Source organism: Phallusia mammillata, chromosome 3 (assembly GCF_965637545.1).
Source record: "Phallusia mammillata chromosome 3, kaPhaMamm4.hap1.1, whole genome shotgun sequence".
Taxonomy (NCBI): domain Eukaryota; kingdom Metazoa; phylum Chordata; class Ascidiacea; order Phlebobranchia; family Ascidiidae; genus Phallusia; species Phallusia mammillata.
The window spans coordinates 24259700-24283063 of record NC_137254.1 but is presented as its reverse complement, the minus strand read 5'-3'; the positions used below and the strand labels follow the sequence as shown (position 1 = coordinate 24283063).

Genomic DNA, 23364 nt, shown 5'->3' with positions numbered 1-23364 from the left:
ACGCAAGAATATTGCAACCAGAGGTGCGTAACCTGTTCCTGGTTGTACAAAGGATGCTAAATCATCAGAGTTAGAGATTACTAGTTACTTTATGAAATATACTAAAGGAGTTACTGGTTGTGTGAAAGGGATACCGACCAGAAATTTCACTGCCCCGGGAAAAGGGAATTTTTTATTGAAATGAATGCAGCAAGGTCAATTATATGCAAAAACGGTATGAATGGAATTTGCTTTGTTAAGATACAAAGGGGTTCGTAAGTCACTAACGTAAAGTTGAAGACTTGATTTTTCAGATTGATTTTATAAGACAGAAGTTTACTGCGCACTTTTGTCGCGCCTCAAGCCTGATAATACTTTGTTTCCTTATATTTTCCTACGATGTCATGGTGGTAAACACGCGGTGTGCAAGAAACAGCTGGCGTTGGCAATTTCCTGTGATTTTGTTTAATATTTACTTAACTCCTGTTTCCTGCACATTACGGTTTCTGCCTCTTGCTAAGGTGCTGTCAACAGAGTGACAGCCCGTTACCTCACAGACGCTCCAACAGGATGCTGAAACGTCTCCTTACTGCCTTACGTCTCCTATTATGCATAAAACACCGACTGGGATATCGGGCAATGAGGTTGAGTTAAGGTGACAAAGTAGCCTATAGGACAAAGTGTGATTTGAAGAGATTGGTGTAGGTTTGGGTGTTTCTTTGGACAAAAACTTGGGCGTGTGTGCTGCGCTGTTGGAAACGGATAAACGTATGTTATGCTGTTGGGATTTAAAACAAACAGTTGAACTCTAACCCTGTGGTTGCATTGCTGCCCCTAGTTGGTGTGGTCATATCAATAACCAGGACAAACCTACCTGGGGTTACATAAGAAAGATCTGTGGTGATAGCAATAACTAGGACAAACCTACCTGGGGTTACATAAGAAAGATCTGTGGTGATAGCAATAACTAGGACAAACCTACCTGGGGTTACATAAGAAAGATCTGTGGTGATAGCAATAACTAGGACAAACCTACCTGGGGTTGCATAAGAAAGGTAACACAGTTTACGAAATGAAAGTCGAAACATGTCATGTTGTAGTTACTCATACAGTTTAGATCACACTTTGAAAATGTTTTTTGTATTGAAATACTTTGAACATGCCATGTTTGACGTGGCTGGTATTTTTATCAATGACATCGTATATAGGTCAGCAACGTATCGTTAACACCTGGGGTAGCACATATGATAGTTTTTTGTTTACTCTATCAACTGACTTCGCAGTGAATAGCATGAGTAACAGGAAATATTCGGTTGCTATTAGTAGTGTGTGCATTAAGTGGGTAAAATTGTGTGGGCTCAAAAATCTAACATTGTGCCGCTTGGCTTGTAGGCTTGTGAATTCAAGTTGCCTGCGAGATAAAACAGAAGTTTGTTAAAATATATAGAGTATTGTCAGCTGTAGTATTTAATAACTTGGATTGTTTTTCTAATTTTTTTATATGGTGAGGGCTGAAATAGACAGATATTTCCGCATATTGATGGCCCTATACTGCAGCACTATTGTATAGTTCGCAGACTATAAAATGCGTAAAAGCAATTTATCTACATAAGTTTCGTTAAACTATTAGGAAATAAAAATTTTGGCGTAGAAGTAAGGCACTTGCATTTGCATACACCGTGAGACGTTCACTTGGGGTATAATCTACAAAAGGTAAAAAGACATCGTCACTGAGTGAACACTTGCGTCGCATCACGTTTGTGACGTTCAATCATTACGTCATATAGTTAAATGGAAAGTTTTTCAACTAAAAGTTACGGGGGTTCACTCAGATCCGTAGAATTTTGATTGGGTTCTTGACTATTCAGTTAAGGTTGATTCATTTTGAAAAGCTTGTGCAATGACAAAGTGCGGAAACTTTGAAAAGCTCCTTGTGAAAGAACTGGGCTAAGAAGCCAAAGCTTTCAAGGCAGGATGTTCGAAGAGGAAGTTTCTATGGAGATCGCAATTGTTGTTGAGCTTGTTGTCTGAGCAGGCAAAATATATTCTGTTTAAGTTTTGCATTTATTTAAGGTACAGAAAGCCATTGGTGCATTTTTTTTACTAAACAGGTTTAAACTAATGGTGTACAAACGCATTACATTCTTCAAACGGCTAAAAAGTCTGAAAAGTATTTTAAAGCTGGATTTATAACACTTTTCATGTTTAAACTGGTGTAGCTGATGTGGCCTTCATATCCCTGGTGATGGCATGAGCATTTGCCGAAACGTTTGAATAATAAAGTATGTCGCTTTTTACGTCTATTTGGGCCGTTATTTTCACCATTAAGTTTTCATGCTTGTTTTACTTTTTCAAGATTTTCTATTCTGCATCATTATTTAAATTTAAGAACATTAAAATGAATGGTACCGAACTGCCCATGACAAACGCTACGTCACCAGTAAATGCGACAGTCGTTGCGTATCGCGGCAACTGGATCGTCTCAATGGTTTTCACTTTTCTGGCGGCGCCCTGGCTTGCATACGTCACGATGGCTATGACGTATTACAACTGCAGAAAGAAGATCTTTGTTTGTCCGTCTGGTGAGTTTCCGATTAGCTAAACATATGCCAAAGTACATTTTTTAGATTGCAATGTAGAATACAAATATGTGACCCTCGTAAATATCTCATAGTGGCCAGATCCATTGAAGGCGTTACACCGAATCAAGCCGATTGCCCCAGCATTCCCATTAATACCCCATTATGAATATATTAGCCTCCTAAATTATGAACGTTTCTTTTTATTGGATAATTTCAAGTGGAACATTAAAAGTGCTATTTCACCTGTCCAATTAAACTTAAAAAAAATTTCAAACCTTTTCAAAATCAACTTCAACCATTTCTTCATTTTATTCATTATTTCATTTTTTCAGATAAAGCTTCACGAAGGTTTTCTTCACGAAAGGGAGGAAAAGGCGCTAGAATTCTCAACATTCTTTTAGTGGTCAGTGCCTGGTTTGCACTCATCTACGTTTTGATGGAACTACCGCTGGTCAGCTTGCCTCCCCCCACAAAATTTTGCACCGTTTACCACCGCATTAAGCAAATTAGCTACGGAGTATGTCTCGTTTCCGTATATCTAACCCTTTGGTTCCGGGTGTTCACTGCCTTCTACTGGGATAAGATTGCCAAAAACAGTGCTGGGCCGTTTGCTCGATTCTTCAACATATTTGCTATTGCGTTTTTGATGGTCATTACGGTTGCCAACTATGCTGTTTTTCTATCTGGGCCAACCTACAGCACTGAAGTGTATGGATGTGGACCTGTTGTGTCGACTAAAGGTGACAGATTGCGGTGGGTGATTCTAGGATCTACCACCATTGTGTGCCAACTCATAATGCTTGCCTCCCTTATCTATCCTCTTCATCTCCACCGCAAAAAGATGCTTGGCCGTGGCTTTAACTCCAAAGACATCATCCCATTGATTCGTCGCTCAGTGGCTATGACCTGTCTCTGTATAGCTTCCGACATTGTGACATCGGTCTTTGCGACCACTTACAAGGGGAATACGGTGTATCTCAACCATGTGGTCCTCAGCACTAACTTGCTCATCAATATCACGTGCGTTATCTGCTCCTTCTCTGATCATCGGGAAAAGTTGTTTCCCTTCCCGTGCTGTGCGCCCCTCATTCCCGCCAGACGACTCAGCACCAGTTCGACCCGGACGCGCCACAGCCAAACCACCTTTAAAAGGGGAAGAGGCTCTTCGGTTACAACGATGGCGTAGATGCAAGAAGGTTGTCCACTTGTGTACAGTCTTTAACAGTTCTTCGCAAGTGTGCTGAAACACAATTAATGGAATCTATCAAATGTTGTTAAAAACCTTGTCGAGAAATCACAGAAAATATATTCGGTTGCAAATGTGTGTGTTTAAACGTTGAGTATTCCTCTTTATTCTTGTCGTGCATCAAACTTGAAAGTGCGAAGTATATCTATTTTAAACATTAAACCCACTGTGCGATGTTGAAAATTACTATCTCTGCATACCAAATTTTACCAAAGAGTTCGTTTAATGAGCAATCAAATGTCTTTTTTGTTTTATTTTTTATTATGCATATTTTGTAAAATTGCTTTCACCAAATAGTCGAAAGCAGGAAGTGAAAGTGCTGAGGCATTGTTTTTAACAATCCTCTCATTTGCTTTGTTCAACTTTCTGAGCAATCGTTTGCAGCATTGCAGCAACAATAATGGTTGCGTTTTGCATTTGTCAATACAGTTTCACTTCAAATGGTTTACAAGATACAGCATTATATTTGGCCACTGTACATATTGGTAACATTGGTTTTAAAAACAGCACACCCTGTGCAATGTACATTGTAATGTATGTGAAATTGCCCACACATGCTTTTCCTCATAAACCTACTCGTATGATTCATGAGGACAAGGTATTTTACCTTAATCCAAAATGCACGTATAAGTCCTTTAATATACTTGCCATGGTATGCTACAATCACCGGATATAGCCTACGTAAAATGGGTATTTTTACTCGCAGTGAACAATGCATTAGTCAAATTTAAGTAAAACTGTTGTGTCTCATGAAGTGAAACTTATGAGTCAACTTAACTTGCAAACTATCTTTTAATAAACTGCACGTATTATTGCAGACAAAAATAAAAAACGTTCTTCGTTAGATTAATTATTTATTGTCGCCTAATGAAACTATGTGATTGTTCCTATTTTTGTTTGAAGCAATCTATTTGTTTCGATGATTTGAAATAAAATTTGTTGTAAATAACATTGGTCACAATTATGTTAGGACTGTGATCATATGGTCGTAAATGCTATTTTGTTTAGGCCACGGAACAAAAAAATATGACACCATAATTTTGTGAATTTAAGAAAATCTTTATGTTTGATTATGGCTTTTCTGAACGTATTTTTACGAACAGATAGTGGATAAAAGAAAGAGTCGAGCACAACGTATATTCTATGTTTAAGGGCTTATATAAGCCTTTACAAAATGTGAGTGTGGATCAAATCGTTGGCACCCAATTTGTTCTTGTTTGCTACCAAGTAAAATACTCTTACAACCATCTCCCTAAGGTTTTTGAGGCCGTTGTAAAGTGTGCGACGTTGTTTGGTCTGTTGCATGCTAAACAAGTTTGAGAACCACTGCACTGTCCACTACAAAACCGAGTTCGAACACATAAAAACAAACATATACAACCATATTTCAGTATAGGAAGTACCGTAGGCTTTGTTTATGAAAACTATTTAAAGATTCATAAAACTCAGAGCCAATTCAAAAAACGTTTCGACAAGTGCTATTGTCACCATCAGGTCATTTAAAAGATGTTAAAGAAACGCAATTTTTAAATTTCTTTGAGATGAAGAATTTGAAATACATGTAAAATATATGCAGGTACATTAACTTCCTCTCATCCAGAATAAGACAATAATTCCTGCCATCATCGGATCTTTTTTTGTTTTATTTTTGTTTTTTAGGTCAGCTGACGAGTTTGATGTGTTTGTTTGTTTTTGATTGCTGTTTCAGTTTACAAAGGCGTGCTTGACGTTGAAAATTACAATAAAAGGTTACAATAAAAGATGTTGATAATTAGATTAGAATAAAACGAGTTTAAGTTTGTAAAAAGGATTTTTTCGATTAGTTATGTTGGTAGATTTTGTGCTTTAAGATAATTAATGATAGAGGAACCAAAACTATTCAGGTTTCTCTAGTATTTTTCATGCAATCAGGGCACAGTGTTTACATCATATGCCAGAACGGAAAGTTTATTTTTTTACTTTTAAGAGCTTTTTCTATCAAAATTCCATGAAAATGTAATAGAATTTTTTGTGTTCGGAGATTTTGGGTTGATCCACAAAATTTTTGCAGAATGTTCTCTTGAATACAGGCTTAAAAAGTCCACTGAGTACGTGAAACATTACAAATTTTATGTTCATTTTCTCAAATGTATAAAAGTAGTTACAGTACCTTAAGCAATTTTATCATACTTTAAAGTCCTGGAATTATTTTTGTTAAATATTCCTGTAATTAAGTTGGTGAATGGTAAATTATGCATGTCTAGAGTGAAGGTGTATCATTTCAAGTCTTAAAAATCTCATATTATTTCGAGAATAGTATGTGTTGAAATTAAACTTAATTACAGGAAATAAAGTTTTTAGCACAGAAGTTTTTTTTGACCGAGAAATTGTGCAAGTCTGCATGGCGTTATAACTTTTTTTGCACAGATTTGCACTGATTTTTGTTTAACAATAGATTAATGTTTATGACATGGCATAGGCACCAAGATTTACAAAAAGGCAAGGTGACAGACATAAAAATGACGCCACTTCATGTGACGTCACTAATGCATGCAACTTCAAGAGCTCAAACTCCAACAAATTTCTAACAGAGTGCAACGTTTGTCAAAAATCATTAAAAAAATTTAAATATTATAATATTTGCTGTAACGTTTATCATTGGTTTAGCAATGTTCGAAAATGTTTCGTCACATTGTTGTTGCTTTGTATCCCCTGAGATAACCATTTATTACAGAACAATTGCATTTTGCCCAATAATGGCTAAACATTCACTGGCAACAATTGTGTGTTTGGTGTCATACACAACACACTAATTAAAACTGGTGACAGTTTTAAGGCACATTTTGTTGATTTTTCGCCAGCACTCTTGTTTTAAAACAATTTTTTTCCTAATTTTCTTCAAATTGTTTCGCAGGATACCGGTACAAACAAACCAAAATATCCATGGTGGCCGCCACCGTGCTTTACAAACCCAAGGTGGTGGCGCCTATGTGACATGGGGTGTCAGTCTCACACGGAGGCATTTGAAGTCTGTCTCAAACCTTAAAATTTCCTTTTTTTAACTTTTATTTTTTATGTTGTGTAGTGGCTTCTTAAAATACATTGTTAAAGCTTTCAGACCATAAGCCATCACCTAAAAAGATTTTTACTGAACAGTTTCTGAAACTTTACATTTTAATGTCATAGTCACGTAGTTTGCTCATCGCTTTAGTTTTACCCCTTAATATGCCATTCAAACCAAACTACTGTCTACCTTACCATTTTAAAGTCACAACATAACTCCCCCAACACTAAACAATTTTTTTGTATTGTAATGTATATGTTTGCACTAAAATAATGTGTCAAATGTGATAATTATTCCCTATCAATGCTGTGTTTTTGATTAATAAAGCTTACATAATGATCATTTTACAAAATGCCTATAAATTGTTTAATTGTTTATTCAAAATTGCATTAAGACAACATTGTCTTTTGTAGGTTAAAAATCTAAACCTAAAATTGTATGTGGGTAAAGATTTTAAAAAAAATTATTCTTTAACTTCTGTATACACTCTAACATTTAACTACTATACACATACCATAAATATTGTTTTTTTAGATTTATAATGATCTAGTAAAATGGACAACAAATTAGTTTAAAATGACTGATCTGAAGCCATTGTACATTGGTGGATCTCTCAAGGAATTAAACCAGAAGTCTCAGTACAGTGATGGAGGTCGAAGCATACGAACCCACATCTCATTTGCGGACAAGGCTTTTTCTGCAGCTGAAGATGCCCTTAAAGGTAAAGATGAGGAACGAGCCTATGTGCTGTTTATGAAATACCTTGACATTGTTAAGATGGTTCGCAAATCATCGGCCTATAGGAAAGATCCCAAACACTTTGACACTCTTATTGGAACAAAGAAACTTGTAAAGGGGCTTGATGAAGCGGAGAGACTAGCAAAAAGTTTGGAAAAGAGGTATGAAAAAGTTGCAAGTGAAAAGACTATTTCACCCAAAACCTCTAAAGAAAAAGAAACGAAAATCATATCAAATGGTGTGATAGAGGATGATTTCATTTTTCCAAAAGAGCAGTTGGACTCCCAGGAGTTGTATACTATTTTGTACAAAAAAGCAAAGAATGTATTAGTCATTGACATACGGTCGGCTACAGATTTTAAGGCATCGCATATTAGGCATGAGTATTGTATAAATGTACCCAATGATGTTATCAAACCCGGGTGTGTCCCTGCAAAGGTAGAAAAGGGCATTGAGAGTGAACACAAGGCTGTGTGGAACTCAAGGGATTCTGTTGACCTTATTGTGCTTGTTGATTGGATGTCAAGTCTATCAAGAGTAGAAAACCTAAGTGACCCACTCAGAAGTCTCAAAGACTGTATATTTAAGTGGGACCATGAAAAAACACTAAAACGCAGCCCTGTTGTACTTGAAGGTGGGTACACAGATTTTTTAGGTGCTTTTCCACAGTACACGACAAACCCTCAAGTCAAGGTGCCCAATTCCAAGCCAGAGGTGAAAACTGTTAATAGTTTGCTTGACTTTGATTACTCCGATTTAAGGCCATCAATGAAGCCTTCCCAAGAGAAAACAGAGGAGATTAGCCCACCTGTATCACCAATATCATCCAAAAGTCCAGTTTCTTCTGCTGTTAACAATAACTCTATCTCAAATGGATCCTACACACCAGCAGCAGATACTTCTCCAAAACACTCACCTGTTAAGAAACTAAATGGTGCCGCAATATCAAATGGACTTTATCCTTCACTTTCAAATATACCAACAAATGGAAGCTTGAAAAACATTCCAGAAAAATCATCTCAACAACAGACAACTGTCAATAAGCCGATGCCCAAGTTTGATAGATCTACAAAACCATCCACAAAACAACATGTTCAACCAGACATCAAGCCTGTAATCGAACCACAGAAGAAACCTCCACCTGAACTACCAGAAGTTCGAAAACCGGAAGTTAAAAGACAACCAGTTGTTATTGATCACAGTGATGAAATAAGTGAGAGAGAAAGGCGAATTGCAGAGATGGAAGAGTTAAAGAACAAAAAGGAATTTGACCTTAAGCAAATTGAACAACAAAAGAAACTTGCTGAACTTAAGGCTAGAGAGGAAGCAATGAAGAAAAGCCACGATGATCTTGATAGCATGACTAAGAAAGCTGAAAAAGACCTGGCTGCCACCATGAGAGGTTTGGCCAAACCCAATACAGAAAAACCTGAGACCAAGGCACCTGACAACAATGTTCCTTCAAAAATTGCTAATGAACCAAAAAGGTCAAATGAAATTGCAGACTCACAGATGGATGACCCCGTTGCTAAGAAACCTGTCATTGAGTTGGACGTAGAGAAACCCAAAACCAGCATAAATAAACCAACACAAGCAAAGATGGAAGACAAACCTGTCACAAATCCTGTGGAAAAACAAACCAAATCTACAACCAATTTCAAATCAACCACTGACACACATATTTTCCCCACTTTGCCTCCCGTGCAAAAAGTCACCAAACCTACTGCAGTTGTTCCAAGTATTACAGTGGCTCAAAAACCAAACATCGTGGATCCACCTAAAATTTCTCAACCACCTAAACCAAAACCTGTTCAAGATCAACCAGTGAATCCTGTCCCACCAGTAGTAAAACCTGTGGATCGCTCTGTAAAACCACACATACAAGCTCCTGCTTCAAAACCAGTGCAAAGTTCAGTATCAGAGTCCAAAGTAAACACTTCAAAATCTGTGCAAAGAACTGTTTCTCAGAAGCCCAAACCTCAACTAACAAGGTCAAACAGTTCTTCTGGTGGGGGTTTTGGTTTGAAAAGATCATCATCTTCACCTAACATTGCAAAAATGGTGCAAGACGAGGCCCAAACACCTTTGAATAAAACGCCCATTGTTCCGAATAGAGTTTCCAAGCCCAAAATTTTATCTCCAGAAGCAAGCAACTTTGAGGCAATGTTGGACAGATCTCTTCAGGGTGTGTATGGTGGAAACGACAGTAAAGCTCTTTGTGGTTTACGAAACCTTGGCAATTCCTGCTACATGAATTCTACTTTGCAGTGCTTATTCAGTACAACACAGCTGGCACAGTATGTCCTGCAGTTTGAATACAGAAAGGATATTAACCGAAACAGTCGGATGGGATCTGGTGGCAAAGTGGCAGAGGCTTTTACAGTGTTGCTGAGAGCAGCATGGAACGGTCAGTTTCGGTATATCGTGCCACGGGACTTCAAGAACACTATTGGATCCAAGAAGCCTATGTTCCTGAAAACCACACAGGAGGATGCACAAGAATTTCTGATGTGCCTTTTAGATGAGCTACATGAGGATCTGAATCGAATGGGAGTAAGCAAATATGTTGAAGAACCTGACAATGACAATCTGTCAGACACAGCTGCTGCTGAGCAGGCTTGGAAATGTCACAAGAGCAGAAATGAGTCGATAGTTGTTGAGCTGTTTAGTGGCCAGTTTAAAGCCACTTTGCAGTGTTTGCAGTGTGGTAAGGTATCACGAAAGTTTGACACCTTTATGTATCTTTCTTTACCACTTCCTCAGCATCAAGCCAACATCATTGAAGTCATTAGTTCATTTACAAAATCTGAAACCCTGCGTGGAAGTGACAAGTGGTACTGCCCTACTTGCAAGACACATCGAGAAGCAAGAAGAACCATAGAGATTTGGAAGTTGCCTCCAGTCCTAATCATTCACTTTAAACGCTTTGTTTCTTCGGGTCCTTGGCTGGACAAAATCCACACTAACATATCATACCCAATTACTGGCCTTGACCTTGGCCGCTTTATTCAAGGCCCTAAAAAGCGCAAACCATATGACTTGTATGCAGTATCACACCACCAAGGGCCTGGCCTTGACAGCGGCCACTACACAGCTTCATGTAAGAATGCGGTCAACCAAAGTTGGTATAAGTTTGATGACACTGAGGTCTACCAAACAGCTGCCCCGAGTGGCTCAACCTCTTTTATTTTGTTTTACTCGTGCTATTCAAGGGTAGCACCTGTGTACAATTCATAATTAAATGCAGTTTGTCGAGCCAATACTGTTGTTAAACTTATGAGCCGTTTTTTTGCAATGCTAAACACTCCTTCAATTGTATTTTTGTAAATATATATTGTTGTAGTATGTGCTGATCTTGTTGTAAAGCAGTGGTTCCCATTGTTTTAGTTGCAAAGGACATCTTTTAAAAATTTAAAAATCTATGGATTTCCACATACAATAGCCATTTTTAACAGCCTAAAATCTTTTTTTGCTTTCCTGGACCCCTGAAATTATCTCGCATGTATACGATACCTCTTGGGGTCCATTACCCACACATTGGGAACTACTGCTATAAATGTTAAGTATAAACTCCAACATTTGGAAAACATTGCAGTGCTAAAAGAATTTTGTGTTTAACAATTCTCTGAACAGGTATGCTGGTTGCTTTCACAAATGATTCTTTGGCATACCAGCACAGCATTCTATATGTATATTTATTGTCACTAAGCGCTTTTACGATTGCTTTTTACAGCACAAAAATTCAATATTGTTATGCAATAAGTGCTTCAACTTTCCTACTTTCTATTCCATACTGTTCTATACTTTTCATGTACATGCTTTAATACCACAATGCCAATTTTAATTTGCCTATAACAACACTTTATTTGGCCCAAAACGGAAACATTTTAATAACAAATGCTTTTAGGTGCATATTTTTTGGTTTCTCCAAAAAAAAAATAGATGATATAGGTGTATGTGTCCACATCTAACAGGTCAGGGCATGACCATTACTATCATATGCTCATTTAGCTAAATCAAACATGGTCCTAGTGTGGTCATGAATTATGTATAACCTTCAATTACGAAAGGACGCCATGCCCATATTGCCATTTTAGAGAACCGAAATACTAAAGGGTTTAATCAGTTTGTAGAGCATTCTGGTTTGTACCAAATTAGTTCATTAAACCTTACATATAAAGCAATTTTGGTACTGTTAGGTGAGAAATGACATGTTTGATGTATTTTAAAATATAAATGAAGCATTTCACATTTACATGCATATACAGCGTCCTTGCAAATATTAAATGCGTTTTGACAATTTTATTGTATGTACAGTTTTTGCAATACAATCAACAATGACGACATATGTTCTCTGCAACGCCCTATTTGAATATGCATGAACGAAAGGGTACAAAAAGGGTTACCTTACGTTATCCTTCACGCAAAAAGAGGTACATGTTGTAGAACGGCTTGTATATTGGTGGTTGGTGTTAGATTGGCACTACAATACTACAATTTCAATGTCAAATCAGCTAAGATATGTTTTTGCTTACTACAAGCATCATTGCATGTTTCGGGGCTTAGGCAAACAACATTTTTTACTTTATCAATGCAACTAAATACCCATGAAAGCGATTCTTGTTATCGAAATATTTATATCTGCGGATGCTTACTAATTTGTTCCCATTGCTGCGTTTCCCAATCAGGGCCCATTGCCCCCTTAGGGCAGTGTTTTTCAACCGTATTTGAGCCGCGGAACGCTTCGTGCATTAAAATATTATTGCAATCTTCTTATTACACAACAATAAATAAAGCAAATCGCGACAGGACTTTAAAACTGTTGAAATTGGATAATTACTTTCATAAAAGAATAGTTATTTATGCCAGTTGTGAAAAAAAAACTAGTGATTTTCAAAGGCTACTCCATGGAGAACAAACTCAGTAATATCTTGCGGAACACCTGACGGTCTTTCACGGAACACCGGTTGAAAATCACTACCTTAGGGCACCACGAGCTGTTACCGGAAGGTCATGACTGTAGGACCTATCACAAAAACAGCAAAAGACAGTAGGCCATTTTTCAATTCTGGCGTAGCCTCTGCTCTTTCCTAACGCTTTTAGTTTTAAGCAGGTTTTCCTAACGCTTTCAGTTTTAAGCAGGTGTTTCACTTTTATACCGTCCGTCTGTTTGAAGAAATAAGTACAGATCATGCGATCCTTGAATTTGTTCCTTAACTTCATCTTTCTTCTTTGGTGAGCAGGAGGCCACCGTACAGATCCTGCGGATTTTCTTAAAGGGGGGCACAATTTATAAAAGGTTAAATACCAACGTCCTATAGCAATTGGCTGTCATGAGGTCAATGAAAGGTATTATCTATTTGGTGCTTTGTTTCGGGCTACATACAACGCTTCATTTGTAGCTTTATGCGTGCTCGTTATTCGGTTGTGATGCAGCTGTAGCCTAGTCCAGTGGTCGGCAACCGCCGGTCCGCGGTCCGGTACCGGTCCGCGAGGAGTTCGTTACCGGGCCGATTCATTTTTCAGGTGAAATGCTATAACATTTTGCCATAACATTGTATAACATTTTCTATATCATATCTTAGTCACTCTCTTCAGTTAGTTTCAGATACACATTCTTCGTGATTTTATTACGTTTCGACGTAGCTTTAGATCAGTTGTGTAGACGCAATATCACTGCCTCATTTTAATAATAAAAAATATTTTCTCAGTACTTTATAGTGCAGGTGACAAACCCATGTTTTTTTCCACCACTACACTAACGAGAACAATGTTGTTAGAACCGTGATGGGCAAACATTCACGTTTTTACCTGTATCACTGCCCTGCTGTACACGGCTGGATTAGAACATTTCCAAACCTGTAGCAATAACAGACAACACTGGTACTTGTTCTGCCTGACCACTACGCTACCAAGATGCTGCAAAAGCCGCCATCAAACAACTTTAATAAGGTGGCTTTTCCGTGTGTTGGCACTGTGGTGTAGTGGTTAGCATAATTGTTCGGAACGCTGGCGGTTTCTGATTCGATTCCTTGCTTGTCCATGGGCATTTTATGTGATCTAATTTTTTTTCTCAAATAAAAACAAAACAATTTGATGATTGAAAGAATAATATGACTGTTTTCGATCATACGTTGCTAACCAGCCGATAGCTTAGAAGAAAAAAATTGATCCCAACAATCCTAACGTTCTGGTTCGAATCTCAGAAAGCAAACATTCATTATTATTATTTTGACCACGAGCTGAACAGGACATCATCAGGAACTGTAGCCGTCATCAGGAACTGCATCCACTAGTCGTAGCCTAGGCCGACAAATCGACGTTGTTGCTCGATTCTATCTGCTTTGTCGCTTGTCCTGCTTACTTTCACGAATTTCTGGAGCAGTCGGCGCCCTGGGATCGCTTCGCGCTCGCACCCGGTCGTCGGAGTCCAGCCCATGTTTTCACCATTGTTCACCGCATGACCAAGGGCCATACATCCAGCAGGAACTCGCGAGTTCGTTCTTCGGCGTCGTCGTTTGCGACTTGTGTTTCTGTGCTAAGTCGTCAAACGATCAGACCGAGGCTCACTAGATTGTCGTGTGAGGACTAGAGTAAAAACCTAGCGTTGGGCCTGAAGGATGCCCACACAATTGCAGCACATTTTAAAAACCACAAACAGAAGTTGTTTGCAAGTATTCAAAAGGGGCAATTTTTCATTTTCTGTAAACTTTGGCAGGTGAAGTATTGCTGCTTCAAGCTCGACGCGTGGCTGTTTAGCGGGTGCTTTGCATTGTGGTGACGTAGAGCTTTTGTTGCGCGAGTGCCATCGCCTCCTGACAAGCTCACGACCAGATCCGATGCTCTTGGACGAGAGAGGTGCTGGGGCTTTCGTTCAGCGGCCTTGTGATGCGCGAACGGCTATTCGATGGCGGGTTCGGCGGGTTACGAATTGGCAGCCTCCCACATCGAGACTAGCACCCAGCCCAACCTTTGCCACGCTTCTTTATCGCAATGTACGTACAGGCACGAAACCCACAAACGGAAGTTGGGAGCAACTATTGAAATAGCCCAAGTTCTAGGGCTCGTGTGAAGCTCGTTCTGGGTGTTTCGCCACGACGAACGTCGGCTCGTCCCCAGCTCGGACACACGTGACTCCAGAGCTCGGGAATCGGCTCGGCCTCGGCCGATTCCCGAGCAGCAGCGGTCTTCTGTTTTGGCAACAACCGCATTCCCGCGCCCAAGCAACCACTCGCTTCATCCCGTGCCGCAACTTTAGTTTCTCACGTGACTAAGAACTATTCAACCGTGTCTTCGCGATGACGTAATTGCATGAAAATGAGTACACCGAGAAGAAAACCACAAACAGAAAATTTGAACATCTATTCAAATAGGCCAAGTTTTAGGGCTAGAGTGAAGCTCGTTCTGATTGTTTCGGCAACTCGGACGTCGGCTCGTCACCAGCTCCGTCACAGATGACGTCAGAGCTCGGGAATCGGCTTTACAGTCGCTTTCCCGAGCAACGACGGCATTCTGTTTCGGCAGCGAAGGGAACGAGTCGAGTTGGCTTCTGTTTGCAGCGCCGGCCTCTCGGCTTGCTCGAGAGGATCGGTGCTGGGCCTTATGCTCGGCACCGCTCCTCTCTTGCAGCAGCAAGTCGAGGAGGTGTCTCTAGGCTAGATCGCGAGGATCGGTGCTGAGCCTTGTACTCGGCACCGCTCCTCTCTTGCAGCAAGTCGAGGCGTTGGCGTTGCGCCGAACCCACGTCCGCGTGGGGATTACTTACACCGTATGTCCACTTGCTGCTGCGCTGCTGCGACGAGGCGGCGACAATCCGGAAAAAAATCGGGAAGTATTTTCGAGGTAGCGATGATGATTGAGGAGACAAATGAAAAAGAGGACAAGGCTCTTTTTAACCAAGCCTGCCCAAAGAAGCCAGCCATCGCAGGAGCTAAAGCATCCCGCTAGGCGGCTTCCTGAGCAAGAGAGGGAAGCAATACTGGAGCACGAAGCCCCAGCACTGCACCCTCCCTCGTCCAAGAGGAGCGGAGCTGGTCCGTAGCTTTACAGGAGGCGATGGTACTTGCGCAACGAAAGCTTCCACGACACAGCAAAGCAAAGTGCAAAGCACCCGCTAGGCAGTGGCCGCGTCTAGCTCGTTGCAGCAAGACTTCACCTCCCAAAGCTTACTGACAAGGTACGGTTGCCCTTTTTTAATTCTCCAAAACATCTTCTGTTTGTGGTTCGTGGGAATGTGCTGCAATTGGTCGTACAGAAAACGTTTTCTCACGTGAGCAAATCCATGGAAACAATACTTCCAGCGTCGTGGCATTAGGTGGTAACATAGCAACAGCATGTCGCAATTGCGCTGGCGAGCGCTCCCGCTCCCGCACCACAACTAGACATCGTCCCCACACGACCGTCTAGCTGTACGTGGTCTGTTCGTGTTCCGGCATCATCGGTTAAGACGACTTGGCACAAGAGCACAAGTCGCCACCAGCCTAGCCCAACGAACAGGCGCACTCCTCGGTGTCTAGGCTCGGGTTGAGCGTGAGAACACCGGTGGAAACGTCGGTCAAACGTCGGCGACCGCCTGCTTGCACGACATTTTGTGTTTGTGGGTCACCACAAACACTGAAAAATGGAGTCTGGCGTGGCAAAGATATCGTTTCCCTGGTACCTGTCACGCCGCCTGCTCCAGAAACGCGTTGGGGCAAGCGGGACGAGCGACGGAGCGGGTCGAATCGTGCGACTAAGTTCCGTCCAGCAGTCTTGCGACGAGCGACCTGCTGACAGAGTGCGCGCTTTGGCTAGGCGGATTCCCGCGCCCAAGCAACCACTAGCTTCATCCCGTGCCACAACTTGTTGTTGCTCACGTGACTAAGAACTATTCAACCGTGTCTCCGTTGCGATGACGTATTTGCATGAAAATGGGTACACCGAGAAGAAAACCACAAACAGAAAATTTGAACATCTATTGAAATAGGCCAAGTTTTAGGGCTAGAGTGAAGCTCGTTCTGGTTGTTTCGGCAACTCGGACGTCGGCTATTCACCAGCTCCGTCACAGATGACGTCAGAGCTCGGGAATCGGCTTTACAGTCGCTTTCCCGAGCAACGACGGCATTCTGTTTCGGCAGCGAAGGGAACGAGTCGAGTTGGCTTCTGTTTGCAGCGCCGGCCTCTCGGCTTGCTCGAGAGGATCGGTGCTGGGCCTTATGCTCGGCACCGCTCCTCTCTTGCAGCAGCAAGTCGAGGAGGTGTCTCTCGGCTAGATCGCGAGGATCGTTGCTGAGCCTTGTACTCGGCACCGCTCCTCTCTTGCAGCAAGTCGAGGCGTTGGCGTTGCGCCGAACCCACGTCCGCGTGGGGATTACTTACACCGTATGTCCACTTGCTGCTGCGCTGCTGCGACGAGGCGGCGACAATCCGGAAAAAAATCGGGAAGTATTTTCGAGGTAGCGATGATGATTGAGGAGACAAATGAAAAAGAGCACAAGGCTCTTTTTAACCAAGCCTGCCCAAAGAAGCCAGCCATCGCAGGAGCTAAAGCATCCCGCTAGGCGGCTTCCTGAGCAAGAGAGGGGAGCAATACTGGAGCACGAAGCCCCAGCACTGCACCCTCCCTCGTCCAAGAGGAGCGGAGCTGGTCCGTAGCTTTTCAGGAGGCGATGGTACTTGCTCAACGAAAGCTTCCACGACACAGCAAAGCAAAGTGCAAAGCACCCGCTAGGCAGTGGCCGCGTCTAGCTCGTTGCAGCAAGACTTCACCTCCCAAAGCTTACTGACAAGGTACGGTTGCCCCTTTTTTAATTCTTCAAAACATCTTCTGTTTGTGGTTCGTGGGAATGTGCTGCAATTGGTCGTACAGAAAACGTTTTCTCACGTGAGCAAATCCATGGAAACAATACTTCCAGCGTCGTGGCATTAGGTGGTAACATAGCAACAGCATGTCGCAATTGCGCTGGCGAGCGCTCCCGCTCCCGCACCACAACTAGACATCGTCCCCACACGACCGTCTAGCTGTACGTGGTCTGTTCGTGTTCCGGCATCATCGGTTAAGACGACTTGGCACAAGAGCACAAGTCGCCACCAGCCTAGCCCAACGAACAGGCGCACTCCTCGGTGTCTAGGCTCGGGTTGAGCGTGAGAACACCGGTGGAAACGTCGGTCAAACGTCGGCGACCGCCTGCTTGCACGACATTTTGTGTTTGTGGGTCACCACAAACACTGAAAAATGGAGTCTGGCGTGGCAAAGATATCGTTTCCCTGGTACCTGTCACGCCGCCTGCTCCAGAAACGCGTTGGGGCAAGCAGGACGAGCGACGGAGCGGGTCGAATCGTGCGACTAAGTTCCGTCCAGCAGTCTTGCGACGAGCGACCTGCTGACAGAGTGCGCGCTTTGGCTAGGCGGATTCCCGCGCCCAAGCAACCACTAGCTTCATCCCGTGCCACAACTTGTCGTTGCTCACGTGACTAAAAACTATTCAACCGTGTCTCCGTTGCGATGACGTATTTGCATGAAAATGGTTACACCGAGAAGAAAACCACAAACAGAAAATTTGAACATCTATTGAAATAGGCCAAGTTTTAGGGCTAGAGTGAAGCTCGTTGGCGTTGCGCCGAACCCACGTCCGCGTGGGGATTACTTACAACGTATGCGCGAGAACGCTTTTTGTGTCCACTTGCTGCTGCAACGATTCAGAAAAAAATCGGGAAGTATTTTCGAGGTAGCGATGATGATTGAGGAGACAAATGAAAAAGAGCACAAGGCTCTTTTTAACCAAGCCTGCCCAAAGAAGCCAGCCATCGCAGGAGCTAAAGCATCCCGCTAGGCGGCTTCCTGAGCAAGAGAGGGGAGCAATACTGGAGCACGAAGCCGCAGCACTGCACCCTCCCTCGTCCAAGAGGAGCGGAGCTGGTCCGTAGCTTTACAGGAGGCGATGGTACTTGCGCAACGAAAGCTTCCACGACACAGCAAAGCAAAGTGCAAAGCACCCGCTAGGCAGTGGCCGCGTCTAGCTCGTTGCAGCAAGACTTCACCTCCCAAAGCTTACTGACAAGGTACGGTTGCCCCTTTTTTAATTCTTCAAAACATCTTCTGTTTGTGGTTCGTGGGAATGTGCTGCAATTGGTCGTACAGAAAACGTTTTCTCACGTGAGCAAATCCATGGAAACAATACTTCCAGCGTCGTGGCATTAGGTGGTAACATAGCAACAGCATGTCGCAATTGCGCTGGCGAGCGCTCCCGCTCCCGCACCACAACTAGACATCGTCCCCACACGACCGTCTAGCTGAACGTGGTCTGTTCGTGTTCCGGCATCATCGGTTAAGACGACTTGGCACAAGAGCACAAGTCGCCACCAGCCTAGCCCAACGAACAGGCGCACTCCTCGGTGTCTAGGCTCGGGTTGAGCGTGAGAACACCGGTGGAAACGTCGGTCAAACGTCGGCGACCGCCTGCTTGCACGACATTTTGTGTTTGTGGGTCACCACAAACACTGAAAAATGGAGTCTGGCGTGGCAAAGATATCGTTTCCCTGGTACCTGTCACGCCGCCTGCTCCAGAAACGCGTTGGGGCAAGCGGGACGAGCGACGGAGCGGGTCGAATCGTGCGACTAAGTTCCGTCCAGCAGTCTTGCGACGAGCGACCTGCTGACAGAGTGCGCGCTTTGGCTAGGCGGATTCCCGCGCCCAAGCAACCACTAGCTTCATCCCGTGCCACAACTTGTTGTTGCTCACGTGACTAAGAACTATTCAACCGTGTCTCCGTTGCGATGACGTATTTGCATGAAAATGGGTACACCGAGAAGAAAACCACAAACAGAAAATTTGAACATCTATTGAAATAGGCCAAGTTTTAGGGCTAGAGTGAAGCTCGTTCTGGTTGTTTCGGCGACTCGGTCGTCGGCTCGTCCCCAGCTCCGTCACAGGTGACGTCAGAGCTCGGGAATCGGCTTTACAGTCGGTTTCCTGAGCAACAACGGCATTCTGTTTCGGCAGCAAAGGGAACGAGTCGAGTTGGCTTCTGTTTGCAGCGCCGGCCTCTCGGCTTGCTCGAGAGGATCGGTGCTGGGCCTTATGCTCGGCACCGCTCCTCTCTTGCAGCAGCAAGTCGAGGAGGTGTCTCTCGGCTTGCTCGAGAGGATCGTCGGTGCTGGGCCTTATGCTCGGCACCGCTCCTCTCTTGCAGCAAGTCGAGGCGTTGCGCCGAACCCACGTCCGCGTGGGGATTACTTACAACGTATGCGAGAACGCTTTTTGTGTCCACTTGCTGCTGCGCTGCTGCGACGATCCGGAAAAAAATCGGGAAGTATTTTCGAGGTAGCGATGAAGATTGAGGAGAGAAATGAAAAAGAGCACAAGGCTCTTTTTAACCAAGCCTGCCCAAAGAAGCCAGCCATCGCAGGAGCTAAAGCATCCCGCTAGGCGGCTTCCTGAGCAAGAGAGGGGAGCAATACTGGAGCACGAAGCCCCAGCACTGCACCCTCCCTCGTCCAAGAGGAGCGGAGCTGGTCCGTAGCTTTACAGGAGGCGATGGTACTTGCGCAACGAAAGCTTCCACGACACAGCAAAGCAAAGTGCAAAGCACCCGCTAGGCAGTGGCCGCGTCTAGCTCGTTGCAGCAAGACTTCACCTCCCAAAGCTTACTGACAAGGTACGGTTGCCCCTTTTTTAATTCTCCAAAACATCTTCTGTTTGTGGTTCGTGGGAATGTGCTGCAATTGGTCGTACAGAAAACGTTTTCTCACGTGAGCAAATCCATGGAAACAATACTTCCAGCGTCGTGGCATTAGGTGGTAACATAGCAACAGCATGTCGCAATTGCGCTGGCGAGCGCTCCCGCTCCCGCACCACAACTAGACATCGTCCCCACACGACCGTCTAGCTGTACGTGGTCTGTTCGTGTTCCGGCATCATCGGTTAAGACGACTTGGCACAAGAGCACAAGTCGCCACCAGCCTCGCCCAACGAACAGGCGCACTCCTCGGTGTCTAGGCTCGGGTTGAGCGTGAGAACACCGGTGGAAACGTCGGTCAAACGTCGGCGACCGCCTGCTTGCACGACATTTTGTGTTTGTGGGTCACCACAAACACTGAAAAATGGAGTCTGGCGTGGCAAAGATATCGTTTCCCTGGTACCTGTCACGCCGCCTGCTCCAGAAACGCGTTGGGGCAAGCAGGACGAGCGACGGAGCGGTTCGAATCGTGCGACTAAGTTCCGTCCAGCAGTCTTGCGACGAGCGACCTGCTGACAGAGTGCGCGCTTTGGCTAGGCGGATTCCCGCGCCCAAGCAACCACTAGCTTCATCCCGTGCCACAACTTGTTGTTGCTCACGTGACTAAGAACTATTCAACCGTGTCTCCGTTGCGATGACGTATTTGCATGAAAATGGGTACACCATGAAGAAAACCACAAACAGAAAATTTGAACATCTATTGAAATAGGCCAAGTTTTAGGGCTAGAGTGAAGCTCGTTCTGGTTGTTTCGGCGACTCGGTCGTCGGCTCGTCCCCAGCTCCGTCACAGGTGACGTCAGAGCTCGGGAATCGGCTTTACAGTCGGTTTCCTGAGCAACAACGGCATTCTGTTTCGGCAGCAAAGGGAACGAGTCGAGTTGGCTTCTGTTTGCAGCGCCGGCCTCTCGGCTTGCTCGAGAGGATCGGTGCTGGGCCTTATGCTCGGCACCGCTCCTCTCTTGCAGCAAGTCGAGGCGTTGGCGTTGCGCCGAACCCACGTCCGCGTGGGGATTACTTACAACGTATGCGAGAACGCTTTTTGTGTCCACTTGCTGCTGCGCTGCTGCGACGATCCGGAAAAAAATCGGGAAGTATTTTCGAGGTAGCGATGATGATTGAGGAGAGAAATGAAAAAGAGCACAAGGCTCTTTTTAACCAAGCCTGCCCAAAGAAGCCAGCCATCGCAGGAGCTAAAGCATCCCGCTAGGCGGCTTCCTGAGCAAGAGAGGGAAGCAATACTGGAGCACGAAGCCCCAGCACTGCACCCTCCCTCGTCCAAGAGGAGCGGAGCTGGTCCGTAGCTTTACAGGAGGCGATGGTACTTGCGCAACGAAAGCTTCCACGACACAGCAAAGCAAAGTGCAAAGCACCCGCTAGGCAGTGGCCGCGTCTAGCTCGTTGCAGCAAGACTTCACCTCCCAAAGCTTACTGACAAGGTACGGTTGCCCTTTTTTAATTCTCCAAAACATCTTCTGTTTGTGGTTCGTGGGAATGTGCTGCAATTGGTCGTACAGAAAACGTTTTCTCACGTGAGCAAATCCATGGAAACAATACTTCCAGCGTCGTGGCATTAGGTGGTAACATAGCAACAGCATGTCGCAATTGCGCTGGCGAGCGCTCCCGCTCCCGCACCACAACTAGACATCGTCCCCACACGACCGTCTAGCTGTACGTGGTCTGTTCGTGTTCCGGCATCATCGGTTAAGACGACTTGGCACAAGAGCACAAGTCGCCACCAGCCTCGCCCAACGAACAGGCGCACTCCTCGGTGTCTAGGCTCGGGTTGAGCGTGAGAACACCGGTGGAAACGTCGGTCAAACGTCGGCGACCGCCTGCTTGCACGACATTTTGTGTTTGTGGGTCACCACAAACACTGAAAAATGGAGTCTGGCGTGGCAAAGATATCGTTTCCCTGGTACCTGTCACGCCGCCTGCTCCAGAAACGCGTTGGGGCAAGCAGGACGAGCGACGGAGCGGTTCGAATCGTGCGACTAAGTTCCGTCCAGCAGTCTTGCGACGAGCGACCTGCTGACAGAGTGCGCGCTTTGGCTAGGCGGATTCCCGCGCCCAAGCAACCATTAGCTTCTTCCCGTGCCACAACTTGTTGTTGCTCACGTGACTAAGAACTATTCAACCGTGTCTCCGTTGCGATGACGTATTTGCATGAAAATGGGTACACCATGAAGAAAACCACAAACAGAAAATTTGAACATCTATTGAAATAGGCCAAGTTTTAGGGCTAGAGTGAAGCTCGTTCTGGTTGTTTCGGCGACTCGGTCGTCGGCTCGTCCCCAGCTCCGTCACAGGTGACGTCAGAGCTCGGGAATCGGCTTTACAGTCGGTTTCCTGAGCAACAACGGCATTCTGTTTCGGCAGCAAAGGGAACGAGTCGAGTTGGCTTCTGTTTGCAGCGCCGGCCTCTCGGCTTGCTCGAGAGGATCGGTGCTGGGCCTTATGCTCGGCACCGCTCCTCTCTTGCAGCAAGTCGAGGCGTTGGCGTTGCGCCGAACCCACGTCCGCGTGGGGATTACTTACAACGTATGCGAGAACGCTTTTTGTGTCCACTTGCTGCTGCGCTGCTGCGACGATCCGGAAAAAAATCGGGAAGTATTTTCGAGGTAGCGATGATGATTGAGGAGAGAAATGAAAAAGAGCACAAGGCTCTTTTTAACCAAGCCTGCCCAAAGAAGCCAGCCATCGCAGGAGCTAAAGCATCCCGCTAGGCGGCTTCCTGAGCAAGAGAGGGGAGCAATACTGGAGCACGAAGCCCCAGCACTGCACCCTCCCTCGTCCAAGAGGAGCGGAGCTGGTCCGTAGCTTTACAGGAGGCGATGGTACTTGCGCAACGAAAGCTTCCACGACACAGCAAAGCAAAGTGCAAAGCACCCGCTAGGCAGTGGCCGCGTCTAGCTCGTTGCAGCAAGACTTCACCTGCCAAAGCTTACTGACAAGGTACGGTTGCCCCTTTTTTAATTCTCCAAAACATCTTCTGTTTGTGGTTCGTGGGAATGTGCTGCAATTGGTCGTACAGAAAACGTTTTCTCACGTGAGCAAATCCA

At 44.4% G+C, this 23364-nt stretch overlaps 2 protein-coding genes and 1 long non-coding RNA gene across 3 annotated transcripts; all 3 read left to right on the top strand.

The window, feature by feature from the left end:
- The first annotated feature begins 2307 nt into the window (after positions 1-2307).
- LOC145218630 (uncharacterized) lies at positions 2308-4127 on the top strand. The gene is made up of 2 exons (XM_080086035.1): positions 2308-2561; positions 2894-4127. The coding sequence occupies exons 1-2, from the start codon at positions 2378-2380 to the stop codon at positions 3745-3747; spliced, it is 1038 nt and encodes a 345-aa protein (XP_079942161.1). The 5' UTR covers positions 2308-2377; the 3' UTR covers positions 3748-4127.
- A 1352-nt stretch (positions 4128-5479) lies between these two features.
- On the top strand, positions 5480-7385 carry LOC145218649 (uncharacterized). The gene is made up of 2 exons (XR_013857683.1): positions 5480-5894; positions 6701-7385. It is a non-coding gene; the product is annotated as an uncharacterized LOC145218649 (long non-coding RNA).
- Positions 7386-7388: 3 nt separating this feature from the next.
- LOC145218648 (ubiquitin carboxyl-terminal hydrolase 8-like) lies at positions 7389-11934 on the top strand. The gene has a single exon (XM_080086055.1). The coding sequence runs from the start codon at positions 7427-7429 to the stop codon at positions 10823-10825; it is 3399 nt and encodes a 1132-aa protein (XP_079942181.1). The 5' UTR covers positions 7389-7426; the 3' UTR covers positions 10826-11934.
- The last annotated feature ends 11430 nt before the right edge of the window (positions 11935-23364 follow it).

Coding starts and splice junctions, on each gene's coding strand:
- LOC145218648 (XM_080086055.1), top strand. CDS start 7,427: ATGACTGATCTGAAGCCATTGTACATTGGTGGATCTCTCAAGGAATTA.
- LOC145218630 (XM_080086035.1), top strand. CDS start 2,378: ATGAATGGTACCGAACTGCCCATGACAAACGCTACGTCACCAGTAAAT. Junction 2,562..2,893: donor GATCTTTGTTTGTCCGTCTG/GTGAGTTTCCGA, acceptor TCATTTTTTCAG/ATAAAGCTTCACGAAGGTTT.